We start from the raw sequence: 18,435 nt of genomic DNA, 5'->3' as shown, positions 1-18,435 counted from the left end.
CCAAATGTTGTGTGTGAAAGACTGACACGCCCACGTGTTGCTTCAGAACGTACACTGCATTTCTTTACTTCAGTCTCATGTGTCGATCAACACTTCCTTGTTTTACAATGCGCGCACATTACACGTCACGTCGCATCCCATAATAATCACACAGTCTCTTAAAGGAACCGTAACCACTATTTAGCAACATACAGCAAACCCATGTATCACAGTGTGACCATGTTATTAGAACATAACATTATTAGAACATAACACCGGGCTGCCGCCGAGTTCCCGGAGCTGAGCTGCTCGTCCGCTGGTCCACAAATTCTGATCTATGCTCTGATTGGAGGGGAGTGGGGAAGTGGGAGGTAATATTCAACTGTGCCCCCTTCCTATGTAGGAGGGGGCGCCGAAACTGACTCGCTCGTTTGCTAACTGTAGGTGGGGTACTTTCAGGAATGCTCACTCAGAAAATCATGTACAGACTTTTTTCAAAGTTTGAATGCTTGTGGGAGCACCAGACACCCAAAACAACACCCCAAATTCCAGGAAAAGTGTTGTTTTCATAATATGTCCCCTTTAATGTTTGCACTTATTGTATGTTGTACGTCCATGCATTTAATGTACAAACTTGTTGTATGTTGTACTTAGTTGTGTAGCGTCTTATTCTATCTATCTTTGTTGTATACAGGTAATGTGGTAACCTAGTGATTGTTAGCACTTGGCATTAGGTTCTATGAACATCCTTTCTGTACCCACAGCGATATTTGTTGTTTCGCCTTCTTCTGACAAATGCACTCATTGTAAGTCGCTTTAGATAAAAGCATTTACTAAATGCCCTGAATGTACTAAATGTAAATGTAAATGCCATGATGTCATTATGTCTGATGTGTTGTTTCTCCTCTCCAGGAGGCTGGCGTTGTGTATCTGATGTGTTGGTGCTCCTCTCCAGGAGCCTGGTGTTGCGTATCTGATGTGTTGGTTCTCCTCTCCAGGAGGCTGGCGTTGCAGCAGCCCCAGGCCCTGTTCCCGTCCGGGTGCCTCCAGCCTCCAGGTCAGCCGTAAACACCTCTCCCACCGCTGCACCTGCAGACAGTTACCAGCCAACCGTTTAACACCGTAGAATAAACACATCAGGGGGCGGCGGCCGCTGGGGTCTAGGGTCAAAGATGAAGGGTCAGGGGTTGTAGTCGAGGCCAGCCCACTACTGTGGCCCAGCTGTTCTTCTGACTTGTCTTTTTCCCTCCACATGCTGCGCAGAAGACGACGAAGGTACTGGCGGCGTGCACTGCCATATCGTTGTATATATATATTATAAAGTTCAAGTTCAAGTTCAAGTGTACTTTATTGTCAAAAATCTATGTAACAGGGTTAGCACAGAAGTTTGAAATTGCGTTTGGCCAGTCTCCAATGTGTAGTTAAAAAAAACATTTAAATAAGACATGGACAATAATCTCTCACTCACACACACACACGCACGCACGCACGCACGCACGCACGCACGCACGCACGCACGCACGCACGCACGCACGCACGCACGCACGCACGCACGCACGCACGCACGCACGCACGCACGCACGCACGCACGCACGCACGCACGCACGCACGCACACACACACACACACACACACACACACACACACACACATAGCAGCAGAAGTACAATCAGTGGTCACAAGGTGCAACAGTAAAGTAAAGTGCAACAGTAAAGTGCCAGTGGCATGGTGAAGTTCATGTAAATATATATATATATAATTATATTTATATATATAAGTTTCAAAGATTACATTTATGTTTCAAGTGGCTGCACTGAGGATATTTTCCACATAACATCTTTCTAATGTTTTTTTGATGGGGGGGCTTGTTTTTAAAGCCAGCCTATTTATTGAATTGTTTTTTGACATAATTTACTTCATTGAAGGCCTTATCTTTGTGTTTCTTCTGGTTTTCAGTTGAAGAGGATGTGGACTATGGGGCGATATCAGGAGTCCGTGTTGGTAAGATGTGTAATACTCCACTGGAACCATGGTTTGCCTTGAGAGTATTTACTGACATGCAAATGGAGCGGAAAGAAAAGCCAACCTGTGTTTGATATAAACACAGGTCATCTGATTCAGCTGTCGTTCTGTGTGGCTTCAGGCCGCACTACAAAACACAAATTAATGACATTTTCTTTCCTTCCACTGATCTCATGTCTTGGACACAGTGGTAATGTGTTTGTGTGTGTGTGTGTGTGTGTGTGTGTGTGTGTGTGTGTGTGTGTGTGTGTGTGTGTGTGTGTGTGTGTGTGTGTGTGTGTGTGTGTGTGTGTGTGTGTGTGTGTATGTCCCTGTTTTTCTCTCTTGCCCCTTTCACACCGCCGCAAAATCGGGGCCGGTTCCGGGCCAGTTCGGAGCTAGGGCCAGGGCTTTGGTTTCACACCGCCAAAGAACCGGCTCCGGCCCCTAAAAACCGGTTCAACTCTGGCCCCACTTTAGAGCTGGGCTAGAACTAGAACCGCTTTTACGCCGGGGGCAGGGGGCGGAGTTATCCGTACCTTCATAAACAGGAAGACCAACGAAGACCGGCATTTTTTTAAAACACCGAAGTAAACAATGGACGTGAATCCGTGTATGGTTCTTTTTAGTTTTTTTCTGATTTTGTTTTAAATCGGAATATTCAAAGAACGAACCATAAACGGATTGAATCGAAGACGAAATTGTTGTTGTTGTGTTTGAAACTGGCGCGAGGGTTCTTCTGCGCGCCTATTGTGTGGTGGTTCAACGCGTCAACGCGCCAACGCAGCTAGATGAGTCCATGTCCATGGAAGTGAACTGAGCGTTCCCTCTTCGTCATAACTATCAAACCAAACATCCTTCACATTCACCGAGCGAACATTATGAAAGTAAAATGCATATTTCTCGCTAAAAATGTTTCCATAAACGCCCGGAACTGGCTCTCGGTTCTTTTTGGTGTGAAAGCGGCATCTGTGTCCTTTTGTGTGTGTGTGTGTGTGTGTGTGTGTGTGTGTGTGTGTGTGTGTGTGTGTGTGTGTGTGTGTGTGTGTGTGTGTGTGTGTGTGTGTGTGTGTGTGTGTGTGTGTGTTTTGTTTGTCTCTCTGTCTGTGTGTGTCCAAACATGGACGCACACAGACAATCATGTTTGTTTGTACAATTAATACGTGGAATAAACCACATTCAGCTAGATGCGGAAACACAATTTGGCACTGCAGAACGCAGGCAAGGCGAACAGCAGATTCTTATTAATTTGTTCCATGAAACAACAATGTGGATGTTATCTGACCCAACAGCCCAGCCGGGCTAGGCCTTTGTTCTCATAGAACAGGTATTGATCGCAACAGTAGGTGCCGTGTATCCATAGGCATGCAACAACAAATAGAAGCAAATGTATAGATGCAAGTCAGTGAGGTTATAACGAGGTAGGAACAGGAGAGTAACCGAAAGGAGGCGGGAGAGTGGAGCAGGGAGAGGGTTCTACTCCCAGCTGAGCGTCTCTGGGATCGTCTACCTGTAGGTCAATGAGCTCATGAATGACCTGTTTTATAAATGTTCCTTTGGATCAAAACATTGGGTTGATTGAGTCAATAGGATAGCCATAATGTGGCTCTTATATTTTCCTTCCCCTGCTCTGCGATTGCACGGTAGATTTGACTTAAGCGTGGCCCTCGATAGTGTACACTAGACAGTAAATTCATCTTAAGGCCCTCGATAGTGAACACCAGACCGTCGTTTCACCTTAAGGCCCTCGATAGTGTACACTAGACAGTAAATTCACCTTAAGGCCCTCGATAGTGAACACCAGACCGTCGTTTCACCTTAAGGCCCTTGATAGTGAACACCAGACCGTCGTTTCACCTTAAGGCCCTCGATAGTGAACACCAGAGCGTCGTTTCACCTTAAGCGGGGGCCTTGATAGTGAACACCAGACCGTCGTTTCACCTTAAGGCCCTTGATAGTGAACACCAGACCGTCGTTTCACCTTAAGGCCCTCGATAGTGAACACCTCGATAGTGAACACCAGTCGTTTCACCTTACGACCGTCTGGCGTTATAGTTGATTTGCCGTGGGTGTACTGTGGAGTGGGTAACACTGTTATATTAGCAGGCTAGTATTGCCCGTTGCCGTGTGCTAGCCTAGCACGAGCAAACTCTGCAACTAGAAGGACAGAATGAAATGTGTTGAAAACTGTCTCCAATGATAAAGAACACCAAGGCTAACTTGGGAATCAGACCCTATGTCCAAATTTCCGAACTACCCTTTCGATAGTGAACAGCAGACAGGGAGGACTAGTGACGTGCGTCCACACACGCTTAGATCAATTTAGAGTTTAGATCAATGAAAATGTAAAAACTGTTTAGATCAATGAAAATGTAAAAACAGTGCCGAATCTGCCAATAAACATCGTCGACATCAGCCCCCATAACAGGAAAGAGCTGTTGGTGTCACGCTGCCAACCCCACACCGCATGGCACGCTCTGCAGCGTGGCGCTCGCACACGGCAGTGCAAGCCATGCCTGAAGAAGTGCTCCAGAATCTCCAGGCTCTGAGCAAGTCTACGTCTCTTTCTCTCTGTCTGTCTCTATCTGTCTGTCTGTCTGTCTGAGTCTCTCTCTCTCTCTCTCTCTCTCTCTCTCTCTCTCTCTCTCTCTCTCTCTCTCTCTCTCTCTCTTTCTCTCTCTCTCTCTCTCTCTCTCTCTCTCTCTCTCTCTCTCTCTCTCTCTCTCTCTCTCTCTCTCTCTCTCTCTCTCTCTCCTCCCATTACCGAGAGTATAGTGCCGATGTTGGAGTTGATAAAGCGGCACATTGATTGGCAGCCGACGTTAGCCTGACGATACTTAGGGGCGGTTTTGTGTGTAAACTTGAATTTGACATCCTGTCAGATATGTTACAATGTTTTGCTGCAATTCCTCCAAGTCTTGACAAGGAGGACAAATCTTAAATTAAACAGGGGCACATAACTTGAACCACAATCTTGTTATTGTATAGCAATGTAATCTATCTTGTACACGAATGTATACAAGTTAGGTTTGACAGATCAGTTATTTGTGATGGTATTGTTGAGAGACATCACCATCATAATTTAGTTTCTTACCCATGTAACATAGTTGATATAGATACTTAAAGGGGCGCCTTTAAGGCTATTGGACATGGGATACAAAGGGGGGATTTGGGGGAAGGCAAATATTAATTTTCTGTTCTGTCGACACAAAAATACACATGTATGATATGCACACAAATATGCAAACGCACACAAAAACATGCCATAAAACATAAAATAATCACCTCTTCTTCGCCCAGCTGGTCAGAGGAGGAGCTTCAGGCTGGGCCGGAGGGGCGGTCACGGGACGGACCCCAGGAGGAGGAGGGCCGCTGGGCTGGAGGGCCTCACCCGGGCCCCCGCCTACCTGGAGGTGGTCCCCTTCCGCAGGGGCCCCAAAGACCGGCCGCGCCTGGTCCTACTAGTGGGTAAGACAGACAGAGAGACAGACAGAAAGACAGACAGACAGACAGACAGACAGACCATAGTGACTGAAGACAGACAGACTGACAGACAGACAGACCATAGTGACTGAAGACAGACAGACTGACAGACAGACAGACCATAGTGACTGAAGACAGACAGACAGACCATAGTGACTGAAGACAGACAGACAGACAGACCATAGTGACTGAAGACAGACAGACAGACAGACAGACCATAGTGACTGAAGACAGACAGACAGACCATATTGACTGAAGACAGACAGACAGACAGACAGACGGACAGACCATAGTGACTGAAGACAGACAGACAGACAGACAGACAGACAGACAGACAGACAGACAGACCATAGTGACTGAAGACAGACAGACAGACCATAGTGACTGAAGACAGACAGACAGACAGACAGACAGACAGACAGACAGACAGACAGACAGACAGACAGACAGTGACTGAAGACAGACAGACAGACAGACCATAGTGACTGAAGACGGACAGACAGACCATAGGGACTGAAGACAGACAGACCATAGTGACTGAAGACAGACAGACAGACCATAGTGACTGAAGACAGATAGACCATAGTGACTGAAGACAGACAGACCATAGTGATTGAAGACAGATAGACCATAGTGACTGAAGACAGACAGACCATAGTGATTGAAGACAGACAGACCATAGTGACTGAAGACAGACATAACAAACCAACAGCAAAGTGATATTCATTGTATATTGTATATTCAGCCCAATCGGAGTATACAATTAAACAGGCCCTATCATTTTAGTGCACTTTTGTGTGTGTGTGTGTGTGTGTGTGTGTGTGTGTGTGTGTCTGTGTGTGTGTGTGTGTGTGTGTGTGTGTGTGTGTGTGTGTGTGTGTGTGTGTGTGTGTGTGTGTGTGTGTTTGTGTGTGTACATGTGTGTGTTAAGTATAAAAGACGATTACCAAACACACCTCCAGATAAGGAACATCATCAGTGCTCCACCAAAGGTTTTTTGCTATTGTTTTGGTTTGAGGATGTATCCTCTGTGATGGTTTAATGGTTCCTGATCTGAGAGCAGCGTGACCACCCCAGCTCCAGCCCGCTGCAGAGGGGCTGTGGAGGCTCTCCGGGCCTCCACAGTAAAGGCCTGGTCATGTTACAATAGAATCAGGAGTCAACTGCGATCAAGAGAGGAGGCAATCTTTGGAAAGAACAAAAACAGGGCGGAGCGAGAGCGGTAAGTAGGGATCTGCGAGAGACACTGGTGATTGAGCACCGCGGAGGGCAATGAGTCGCGACGGGCGGGAGGACGCAGCGATATGGAGCAGATGAATGATGCTTGGAGGAGGGGGTAGGGGGCTGGATCAGGCGAATTGGAACCCTGATAATGTCAGCCAAGAGCTCCATCAGCAAGCTGGAACTGTTGGCGCAGCCGGGATTTAGATTTAGTCAGCTTTAATTGACTTGGAGCTTATCCGAACTCTGGATTCTGTTTTACTGTGCGCCGTAAAGGCCCATGGAGCAGAGGTCATCAGCGGAGCGGGATAGCGTATTGGCACATAAGCCGCGGAGACGTGGGGGGAAAAGTGAGGGTGGAATGGCTTCAACAGCAGCAGACTGATGGGCTTGGTCCAGGGGCCAGAGGCTTTAACCCTATCTACCTGTTTCAGAGGTCTTTTTTGACATATCTTAATGAACTAATAGACTAGTACTGCTGTGGCCCCAGGAAAAACCCCGGTACCAGACACTTTAAATCCTTAAAGATTGTGTAACGTTTAAAAAGGTTTAAAAGGTGGCCTGAGCATAGTATCCATGTTGCACAGCGATGCCCTATCCGCTTTTAGTGGCTGGTGGAGGCTGGGGAAGACATTAGCGATGTAAGAGGAAGAGGAGGGGGTGGTGGAGCTGTAAACCTGATAGTTTGTGCTCGTATTGAGGTCATGTGATGGAAAAGGCAGGTATGTCAGGAATCTTTTTCTCATCGGACTACATTTAAGTCTGATGCAATCTGGGGGCCAGGGCTCGCGTTGGTAATACTGATATTGATCTATAAAGGCAAACCCCAGATAGCATGTGTATAAGCGTGTGTGGGTGTGGGCCTGTGTTTCTTTGTGTGTGTGTGTGTGTGTGTGTGTGTGTGTGTGTGTGTGTGTGTGTGTGTGTGTGCCTGTCTGTGTATGTGTGTATGTGTGTGTGTGCTTGTGTTTCCTTCTGTGTGTGTGTGTGTGTGTGTGTGTGTGTGTGTGTGTGTGTGTGTGTGTGTGTTTGTGTGCCTTTGTGTTTCTTTCTTTTTGTGTTTGCGTATCTGTGTGTGTGTGTGTGTGTGTGTGTGTGTGTGTGTGTGTGTGTGTGTGTGTGTGTGTGTGTGTGTGTGTGTGTGTGTGTGTGTGTATGTTTGTGTCGGTTTGACTATATGCTCTGCAGTGCAATGCGAAGATGTGAATCTCATCATCATCATCATCATCCTCATCGTCATCCGCTTATCCGGGGTCGGGTCACGGGGGGAGCAGCTCAAGCAGGGGGCCCCAGACTTCCCTTTCCCGGGCCACATTGACCAGCTCTGACGGGGGGATCCCGAGGCGTTCCCAGGCCAGTGTTGAGATATAATCTCTCCACCTAGTCCTGGGTCTTCCCCGAGGTCTCCTCCCCACTGGACGTGCCTGAAACACCTCCCAAGGAAGGCGCCCAGTGGGCATCCTTACCAGATGCCCGAACCACCTCAACTGACTCCTTTCTAAGTAAAGGAGCAGCGGCTCTAATCCGAGTTCCTCACGGATGGGTGAGCTTCTCACCCGATCCCTAAGGGAGACGCCAGCCACCCTTCTGAGAAAACTCATCTCGGCCGCTTGTACCCGTGATCTCGTCCTTTCGGTCATCACCCAGCCCTCATGACCATAGGTGAGGATAGGAACGAAGATCGACCGGTAGATCGAGAGCTTTGCCTTGCGGCTCAGCTCTCTTTTCGTTACAACGGTGCGGTAAAGCGAACGCAATACCGCCCCCGCTGCTCCGATTCTCCGGCCAATCTCACGCTCCATAGTACCCTCACTCGCGAACAAGACCCCGAGGTACTTGAACTCCTTCACTTGGGCTAAGGACTCATTTCCTACCCGGAGTAAGCAATCCACCGGTTTCCTGCTAAGAGTCATGGCCTCAGATTTAGCGGTGCTGATCCTCATCCCAGCCGCTTCACACTCGGCCGCCAGCCGATCCAGTGAGTGCTGAAGGTCACAGGCCGATGATCCAATGAGGACCACATCATCTGCAAAATGCAGTGACGAGATCCTCAGACCACCGAACTGCAACCCCTCCCCACCACGACTACGCCTCGATATCCTGTCCATGTATATCACAAACAGGATTGGTGACAAGGCGCAGCCCTGGCGGAGACCAGCACCCACTGAGAACGAAACTGACTGGCTGCCGAGAACACGAACACAGCTCTCGCTTTGGGAGTACAAAGATTGGATGGCCCTGAGGATAGACCCCCTTACCCCATACTCCCGCAGCACCTCCCACAGTTTCTCCCGGGGGACCCGGTCATACGCCTTCTCCAGATCCACAAAACACATGTAGACCGGATGGGCATACTCCCAGGCCCCCTCCAGGATCCTTGCGAGAGTGAAGAGCTGGTCCGTAGTTCCACGTCCGGGGGGAAAACCGCATTGTTCCTCTTCAATCTGAGGTTCGACGATCGGCCGAACCCTCCTTTCCAGCACCTTGGAGTAGACTTTACCAGGGAGGCTGAGAAGTGTGATACCCCGGTAATTGGCACACACTCTCTGGTCCCCCTTTTTGAACAGGGGAACCACCACCCCGGTTTGCCACTCCTTTGGCACTGTACCCGACTCCCACACGATGTTGAATAGGCGTGTCAACCATGACAGCCCCTCAACACCCAGAGCCTTTAGCATTTCTGGCTGGATCTCATCAATCCCTGGGGCTTTGCCACTGCGGAGATGTTTGACTACCTCAGTGACCTCCACCAGGGAAATTGACGACGAAACACCATCAACCTCGAGCTCTGCTTCCAACATAGAGGGCGTGTTATTCGGATTCAGGAGTTCCTCAAAGTGTTCCTTCCAACGTCCGACGACCTCCTCAGTTGAGGTCAACAGAGTCCCATCCTTACTGTACACAGCTTGGATGGTTCCCCGTTTCCCCCTCCTGAGGTGCCGGATAGTCTTCCAGAAACACTTTGGTGCCGACCGAAAGTCCTTCTCCATGGCCTCTCCGAACTTCTCCCACACCCGCTGCTTAGCCTCCGACACGGCAGCCGCTGCAGCCCTTCGAGCCTGTCGGTACCTTGCAACCGAGTCAGGAGTCCTCCAGGATATCATATCCCGGAAGGCCTCCTTCTTCAGTCGGACGGCTTCCCTGACCACCGGTGTCCACCACGGTGTCCGAGGGTTACCGCCCCTTGAGGAGCCTAAGACCCTGAGGCCACAGCTAGCCACCGCAGCTTCAGCAATGGAGGCTTTGAACACCGCCCACTCCGGCTCAATGCCCCCAACCTCCACAGGAATGCCAGAAAAGCTCCGCCGGAGGTGTGAGTTGAAGATACCTAGGACGGGGGCCTCCTCCAGACGTTCCCAGTTCACCCGCACTACTCGTTTGGGCTTACCAGGTCTATCCGGAAATTTCCCCCATTCCCTGATCCAACTCACAACCAGATGGTGGTCGGTTGACAGTTCCGCCCCTCTCTTTACCCGAGTGTCCAAAACATGGGGCCTCAGATCAGATGACACGATCACGAAATCGATCATCGATCTTCGGCCTAGAGTACTCTGGTACCAGGTACACTTATGAGCACCCTTATGTTCGAACATGGTGTTTGTTATGGATAATCCATGACTAGCACAGAAGTCCAATAACAAACGACCGCTCGGGTTTAGATCAGGGAGGCCGTTCCTCCCCACCACGCTTCTCCAGGTGTCTCCATCGTTGCCCACGTGGGCGTTGAAGTCTCCCAGCAGAACTACGGAGTCCCCTACTGGAGCCCCATACAGGACTCCATTCAGGGTCTCCAAGAAGGCCGAGTACTCTGAGCTGCTGTTTGGTGCATACGCACAAACAACAGTCAGAGTTTTCCCCCCTACAACCCTTAGGCGCAGGGAGGCGACCCTCTCGTCTACCGGGGTAAACTCCAACACCGCGGCGCTCAGCCGGGGATTTATGAGTATCCCCACACCCGCCCGGTGCCTCACGTCCTCGGCAACTCCGGAGAAGAATAGAGTCCAACCCTTATCCAGGAGTACAGTACCAGAGCTGAGACTGTGCGTGGAGGTAAGCCCCACCAGATCTAACTGATAGCACTCCACCTCCCTCACAAGCTCCGGTTCCTTTCCCCACAGCGAGGTGACGTTCCACGTCCCCAGAGCCAGCTTCTGCCGCCCGGGTCTGATCCGTCGAGACCCCTGACCTTCGCTGCCACCCATGTGGCTGCGCACCCGACCCCAACGGGTCTTCCCACAGGTGGTGGGCCCATGGGATGAAGAGAGGGGGGGTGCCACGTAGTTTGTTCGGGCTGTGCCCGACCGGGCTCCGTGGCAAACCCGGCCACCAGGCGCTCGCCATCGAGCCCTCCGTCTGGGCCTGGCTCCAGACGGGGGCCCCGGGCTTCCTCCGGGCCGGGTCACATCTCCTCTTTTACCGTTATTCATTGGAGTTTTTTGAACCATTCTTAGTCTGGCCTCTCACCTGAGACCACTCTGCCATGAGAGACCCTACCAGGAGCACAAGGCTCCAGACAACACAGCTCTCAGGTTCACAGGGACACGCAAACCTCTCCACCACGATAAGGTGACGGTTCCCGGAGAGATGTGAATCTGTGTGTGCTTAATCCATTGCATCCGTCATGTTGGAGTGCCACTGATACCGCACGGCTATGCAAGATGTCTTGTGGATAAATGACCCTCCAGGGGCCCCATATTCATTCATATATAAGAGCCAAACATTTTAGAGAGGCTCATGGTGAACGTAAAGAGGAGGATCGATTCTGGAGAATACTGAATAAAATCAGAATAAATCAGAGCTCTTTCTGTCTGCTCCTCTCATCTTTTTCTCTGCTTGACCATCGGCCGCTTTCCCCTCGCAGCTCTCTCACGTTCCTAAACCATCCCTCATTTATTTGTTCTGTTCCTGTCTCTCTTCTAATCTTGGTGGAGGTAAATACCTCAGCAGCCCTTTGATTGAAGGACACGATGTCCACGTGAGGAAAATATGACCTAGCTAAACACAGCTAGCTTGCGCTGAGCTAGCATGGCTCCTCCACATTAACTCTTCTCCTGCTGTTCTGCTGTGTGACCCCAACAGGGTCCCCGGGGGTCGGTGTGAGCGAGCTCCAGCGAAGGCTGCTGGTTTCTGACCCCGAGCAGTACGGTGTCACCGTACCATGTAGGTCGAGGTTAAGAGCGTTTCCATGATGTAATGTTGTGTCCTTGCAATGATGTCTAGCCCAGTGGTTCAGTCTATTTTATTGTAGTTGGTATACCGTGATGATTCGCTCCCAGCAGTCGCTGGGAGGGTGTGCACCACACTCACTAATGCAGGGGTCCACAACCCGCTGCATGGATTTAAGAGTACAAGTATTATCAACAACAATGGAAAAGCTGAATAGACTTGTCAGTTTAAATACCAGTATTAACAATGAACAAATAGAACAGAAAAATGACAAGTTGTCCTTTGTGTATCTATAGTAGCAATAGCACCTGCTAAACAAGGTCAAAATCTACTACAATGATTGAATGAACTGTTTACAACCATGGCTAACCAATGCATGAGAAGGAGGTGAAAGGAGACCAAGGTTCCACTCTATTGCTCTAATTATAGCTCTAACTGTTGTTATCTAACATACCATACAGTCATTGAATTGTGTAAAAGTCTGAAATTACTGCACCTTAAAAATGACCATGAATTAGCTTTACTCTCATTTGCATGGTAATTAACTTTATGAATTTCAATTGTGTATACCAACTGCATGTTGGCTGACATTTACCTAACTTTCTTTCCCTCCACTCTTACCAAGGAAGCCTGTTTTTAAATTCCCTAGCCTGGCACTCAAGGTTGGCCAGGGGTTCTCATCTAAAAGTAACAAGGAGATATACAGTGGGATCAATATATATTATATATATATTGATATATATAACTGCAATAAAAGGACTGCAAGGATACGAATAATATGTATCCTTGCACATTTTTAAGTGGGTATACGGAAATCCTCGAGTGTTCCTAGTGGGTATACGGCGTATACCTGCGTATCACGTAAAGTAGACTATGCCACTTGTCTAGCCTACAAGGCTACTAGTTACTTGGTAGCTGAACTGTGTACACGAATCCCCTCGATCTTTCTCTGTAGTACTTTCTCTATGTTTGCCCTCCTCATCTCATCCAATCTTTCCCTCTCGTTGTCTTCCCTTTTCTCTCACCCTTCACCTCCTGCCCGTTCTCAACTCTCGCTCTCTCCCACCCTTTAACACACACCCTTACTCTCTCTCTCTTTTCAAATCATCTCTGACACATACCCTTACTCTTGGCCTCTCTCTCCCTCTCTCTCTCTCTCTCTCTCTCTCTCTCTCTCTCTCTCTCTCTCTCTCTCTCTCTCTCTCTCTCTCTCTCTCTCTCTCTCTCTCTCTCTCTCTCTCGCTCTCATGCAGATACATCACGAATGACAAGAATAAAAGAACAAAATGGAGTGGACTACTACTTTGTCTCACAGCGCCAGTTTGAAGAAGACATCCTGAACCATAGGTACCCGTTTTGTCACTTAACATTGAATTCAAAATAAAGTCCTGGCTTCGATTCCCCATGTCTTCAGTTCTCCTGGAGGCTTCGATGAGCCAGAGGCCTTCACCCCCACCTGCTCCTGAAGGTCATGTACCCGTCTCACTTGGGATCACAAAGTAAATGGATGAATAGTGGAACATGAAACTCTCTCTGTGTCTCTGTAGGTTCATAGAGTATGGGATGTACCGGGGCCATTATTATGGGACCAGTCTGGACTCTGTGGCTGAAGTGATGGCCGAGGGGAAGATGTGCCTGGTCAATCTACACCCGGCTGTGAGTCCCAGGCTGCATCATGCAGTTCTGAGTGCTGTATTGACACGGACATCTGACATTATGCACACAGTAATCAGTAATACACGCTTCATGACAATAACAATTACAAAGGTAATAGTGATAATCATAACTTGTATAACATGAAAAGAAATGGAACTAGATAACAAAACCAACATGTACAGGGGCGTTGGGTGCCTAGAAGTAAAAAGGTTTCAGGTTTGATTCCAAACGTCCACAATCTGTTGGCCTTCTTGAGCAAGATGATCCATCATCCCTGACAAACTGTGTCTTAATTAGTTCAACTTTGGATAAAAGTGTCGCTTGATGACCAGACGGAACTTACTTATACCAGATGTATCTAAATGATGTACTTTCCACTTGTATTTCCTTCTAGTATTTCTTCAATGAGACGAAAACAGGCGTACTCACAGTGTGTGTTTGTTTGTGTGTGTGTGTGTGTGTGTGTGTGTGTGTATGTGTGTGTGTGTGTGTGTGTGTGTGTGTGTGTGTGTGTTTTGTGGTTATCATGTCAGGCCATAAAGAGTGTGTACACGTCCGAGTTCCGACCGTACGTGGTGTTTGTGAGGCCGCCGCGGCTGGAGGAGCTGCGCTTCACCCGGAGGAGAGCCAAGTTTATCTGCCCACCCGAGGAGGGCTCAGGGCAGGCCAGAACCTTCTCAGTAAGCAAACCTTTAGGTGGGGGAAAGTGGTGTGGGGCTAAGTACCCCAGCTTGCCTAGCACTCAGAGTCCATCTATTGGTGTAGTACAGCGTATCAAAGAGCCTGTTCCATATGGACCACCGCGCTACGTACCTTAACATGCAAGGCCCACCAACGGGCGACGGACCCTCGTAAACTAAGCTATGCTGTGCTAGGCAATCCAAGAAACTAAGCATGCCATGCAGAAGTTCTGTAAAATGCCACCCTATGCGCTAAAATGCATGTCTTTGGCGATAGCAAGATTCCTGAACAGAAGGGACAACATACATCTTTCTACACAGAGCGCTCAAAGGTTAGGTCTAAAGGTTTGAACCAATAACTTTCTAACCATTGAGCTGCTCACACACAGATTTGGTTTATATGAAGGACATGCATTCACATCATCATGACGATGCAACCCTCTACAAAACCCCCGGACTGCATACCATCGGACATGTGTGATCTCTGAGGTCAGGTGGTGGTCCTGTGTCTTGTAACTTGCACAGACAAGCATGAGATCCCACACACAAACACGTAAAACACAAACTCAAACACACACAGACTCACACACACACACACACACACACACACACACACACACACACACACACACACACACACACACACACACACACACACACACACACACACACACACACACACACACATGCATACCTTGCACATGGCTGACCTTGTAACTTCCATGTGACGTTTAAGACCCCAAAGGTGGTCCGCAGTGTCAGGGGAGGGGAGGCTGTGGGGAGTACTGTATGGGAACATATGGGGGGAATACGTCAGTATCGAGCCCTGCCTTCTGCGTGGTAGGTGATAGGTTGAGAGGGTGATTGAGGCTCCATGTCTGTTAGTGTGTGTGTGTGGTGGTGAGCAAAAAAGGGCACATGCCATTTTACTAGTTGGGTGATAAAGTGAGTGAGAGGGTGAGTGAATAAGATGGACAATGCCTTTTGTTGTGTGGGAGAGTGTAAGTGACTGAGCGTCCGTGTGTGTGTGTGTGTGTGTGTGTGTGTGTGTGTGTGTGTGTGTGTGTGTGTGTGTGTGTGTGTGTGTGTGTGTGTGTGTGTGTGTGTGTGTGTAGATGAATGAGTCAGTAAACGAGGGTCCATGGTTTTTAGCAGGTAGGTGGGTGGGTGAGGGGGCGGGAGAGTGAGTGAATGAGGGGGTGAATGTTATATATTTATCCCTATAATAGTAACATTACATTGATGAGAGAGGGTGATTGAATCAACGAATGTAACGTTTACATGGAGCAAATGCAAATGAAGTATTGATACATGTAGATGTGGATCTTAAAAAGTACATCACTGACTTCATTAAAGAGTTTCACAAAGCACAGAGGAGGTAACGTTTTTGACATCAATGAAAAAAAGATTGAAAGCCTGTTCCCACTGAACCAAAACAACCTCAAACCCCTTGGTCTGTGTTGTGTGTTCAAGGTGGGACGGGGCCTGTGTCTTCCCCAGAGGAAGTCAGATCAGATCATTACTGTCTTATCTTATCATATCTGTCTGTCCACCTGTCTGTTTCACCTCTGGGCGGCCCTTATTAAAAACCTATTCGGCCAAACACCAGTACTGCACCGTGGTGGCCATGCAACATGAACCAAAAACCCTTAACAGAAATCAAGCGTATCTTATAGGGCTATGCGTCCAAATCATAAGAATTATGCTCTACTGCTAGCATGTAACAAGGGCTAGCGTCTGCTGCTCTTGGGAGCATTGTGAACAGGTACACAGGAAGGTCATATTAGGCTTCATTGTTACATTCAGATTATTCAAATCCACGTTGTCTAAGGGGCCTGCTGAAGTCACATACCTCGTCTCCAAGCCCAGGGTTTATTGGGCCTGTCGCCTCTCAGGCGAGACGTTCACACCGAGCAGACCTTTGGATGACACAGAGAAAATGGCGGAAGTCAATGGTCAATAGACTTCCAAAAAAGAAGGATATGATGCGTTCAAATATTAAAAATACTAATCCAAACATGGGATTGAAATAATTCACATCATTGAGCACATCATTCAAATTAATTTGACCCGTTATATAAGATAAACGCTGGAAGGCACTTCTCGAGTCTCTGGCAAATAAATGATATCCAGTTGGTCTATTTGAATTGTGATCACTGATTTCCCTCCTTTTATAACTTAAGATGTCCAATGCACTAACACACTAACCCATCCACTCTCATCTAACCTCCGAGATGCAACCTCATCTCACAGTGTCCCACCTTCACAGGAAGAAGACTTTGAGGACATGATCGTCTCGGCCGAAGACATGGAAACCGAACATAGTCACATGTTCGACAAGGTGGTTGTCAACGGCGACCTGACCACGGCGTTCAGAGAGCTGCGGGCGGCCCTGGAGCAGGCGTCGGGGCCGAACCTCCAGTGGCTCCCTGCGGAGTGGGGCCCTGCGGAGTGGGTCCAGGGCCCGCCCGCTGAAGCCAGGGGGTCACAGGACCACGTGGCAGGCTGGAGGTAGAGCTCTGGGCTCTGCCTGGCTGGCATAATGCAGGGGTACAAATGCAACAGCTCCCTTGGCAGCGCAGTAATGTGGGGAAATGTGTCCTTAGTCTAGTAGGCTGCTTACTGAGGCTTTACCCTAAACAGGAGCAGAAATTGTGCTTACCGTTGTGCTTACGGTAATGTTGAGACATGTGTGCATATTAGAACTTTAAATATAAACAAAATATTTAGTTCTATAATAGTTTCCCTTGTTTGCTGTGTGCATTCAGGGCAGAGGTCCTTTCTATGCATACTATGTGCTTAATGACCCAAACAGAAACTCTCCCTCCCTCCCTCACATCTGTCTGAGAGTCACATTTTTAGCATTATTTGTCTGGAACGTTGTCGGCACCAAGGGACTGGGGATTAAAAAAAGTAGTAGAAAATCATACAATGTAAAAAAATAAAAAGGGGGAAAAAAGGAAAAAGGAAAAGCCCCAGTCACTGGTGTCCACAGACAGCCGTCTCCTGCCAAGTTAAAACATCAGCATGTAATTATTCTGACAGTTGCTGCACTTCAATTAACTGTAATGCACACCAGAGAAACATTATTAGTGCCTGGCAGCCAGAAAGAGTCGACTAACAGTGAATTAGTCGACTCTTGTGCAAAAACATAACGGCAGGAGCGACATTATCAAATACATCATCAGAACCAGATCTATTATTAAAGACTAGCATTATAACAATATGGTTGTTGGAGTATTGTAGTGTACCATTAGCCTGATTGTCGTACTTCCAATTTTTCAGATAAATCGGATTAATTAAATAATTTTTGTGTGAATTATTTCTTCAGTTTAATAGAATGAACAGATGTGTGCACTAGTGTGTGTATTGGTGTGCATGTAGGCTGAAACATATATGTGAAAGGGGTTATGTTACACACATGGTATACATATGTGTCACAACATCTTCATCATCAACAATGTAAACCTCTAAATTCAATTAAATGTGTTGATAAGCGCAAGCTTCACATCCTCATTAGGAACACGTTGAGAGTCACTAGCTCCAATCATTAGCTCCATAATCGAAGTATGAATCTGTCACTCACTCACTCATATGACTGACTAATGAGTCTATTGAGCTGGGTTGACACTCCTGTATCATGCCACTGTTTTTTTTCTTCGATTATTATATATTAGATGGTGGGAGTGACCTGGTGGTGGTTTGAGTGACCTGGTGGTGGTGGGAGTGACCTGGTGGTGGTGGGAGTGATCTGGTGGTGCTGGGAGTGACCTGGTGGTGGTTGGAGTGATCTGGTGGTGCTGGGATTGACCTGGTGGTGGTTGGAATGACCTGGTGGTGGTGGAAGTGACCTGGTGGTGGTGGGAGTGACCTGGTGGGGGTTGGTTTGATCTGGTGGTGGGAGTGACCTGGTGGTGGTTGGAGTGACCTGGTGGGGGTTGGAGTGCCCATGACAGAACCAGCACACTTGTGTGTTTACGTAAATGCGTTCACTATCAGGGATGCTAATCTGGTATCTTTTGGAGAGCCATCTGCTTACCACCCCTCGCCCCACACCTGGTTCCTTACCAAACCTGCGCCCAGCAGCCAACCCTCCCCACAGCCTATTCTGCCTAGTCTTTCCCTGGCTTTAAGCCTCGACGGCGAAGCATGCCAAACGTGACAGTATAATTTGACTGCATCATTGATAATCCAAAGCACACTCTGAGCTCATTTCAACGCCACTATAGACAGTGGCATGTTCCAATTAT

The 18,435-nt window shown here is 48.2% G+C and overlaps 1 protein-coding gene across 1 annotated transcript in view; it reads left to right on the top strand.

The window, feature by feature from the left end:
- Nucleotides 1-17,837, top strand: part of LOC115548959 (MAGUK p55 subfamily member 7-like) — a 32,527-nt gene extending 14,690 nt beyond the window's left edge. The window contains exons 13-21 of the mRNA XM_030363918.1: nt 871-1,036; nt 1,243-1,254; nt 1,935-1,979; nt 5,280-5,447; nt 11,763-11,843; nt 13,103-13,196; nt 13,397-13,505; nt 14,039-14,185; nt 16,455-17,837. Of these exons, the coding sequence (XP_030219778.1) occupies nt 871-1,036; nt 1,243-1,254; nt 1,935-1,979; nt 5,280-5,447; nt 11,763-11,843; nt 13,103-13,196; nt 13,397-13,505; nt 14,039-14,185; nt 16,455-16,700 (1,068 nt within the window). The 3' untranslated portion in view covers nt 16,701-17,837. The remainder of the gene's footprint in view (nt 1-870; nt 1,037-1,242; nt 1,255-1,934; nt 1,980-5,279; nt 5,448-11,762; nt 11,844-13,102; nt 13,197-13,396; nt 13,506-14,038; nt 14,186-16,454) is intronic.
- Nucleotides 17,838-18,435: the final 598 nt, after the last annotated feature.

This window comes from Gadus morhua, chromosome 8 (genome assembly GCF_902167405.1).
Source record: "Gadus morhua chromosome 8, gadMor3.0, whole genome shotgun sequence".
Classification (NCBI taxonomy): domain Eukaryota; kingdom Metazoa; phylum Chordata; class Actinopteri; order Gadiformes; family Gadidae; genus Gadus; species Gadus morhua.
The sequence above is the reverse complement of the archived record's forward strand: the minus strand, read 5'-3'. Positions and strand labels throughout refer to the sequence as shown.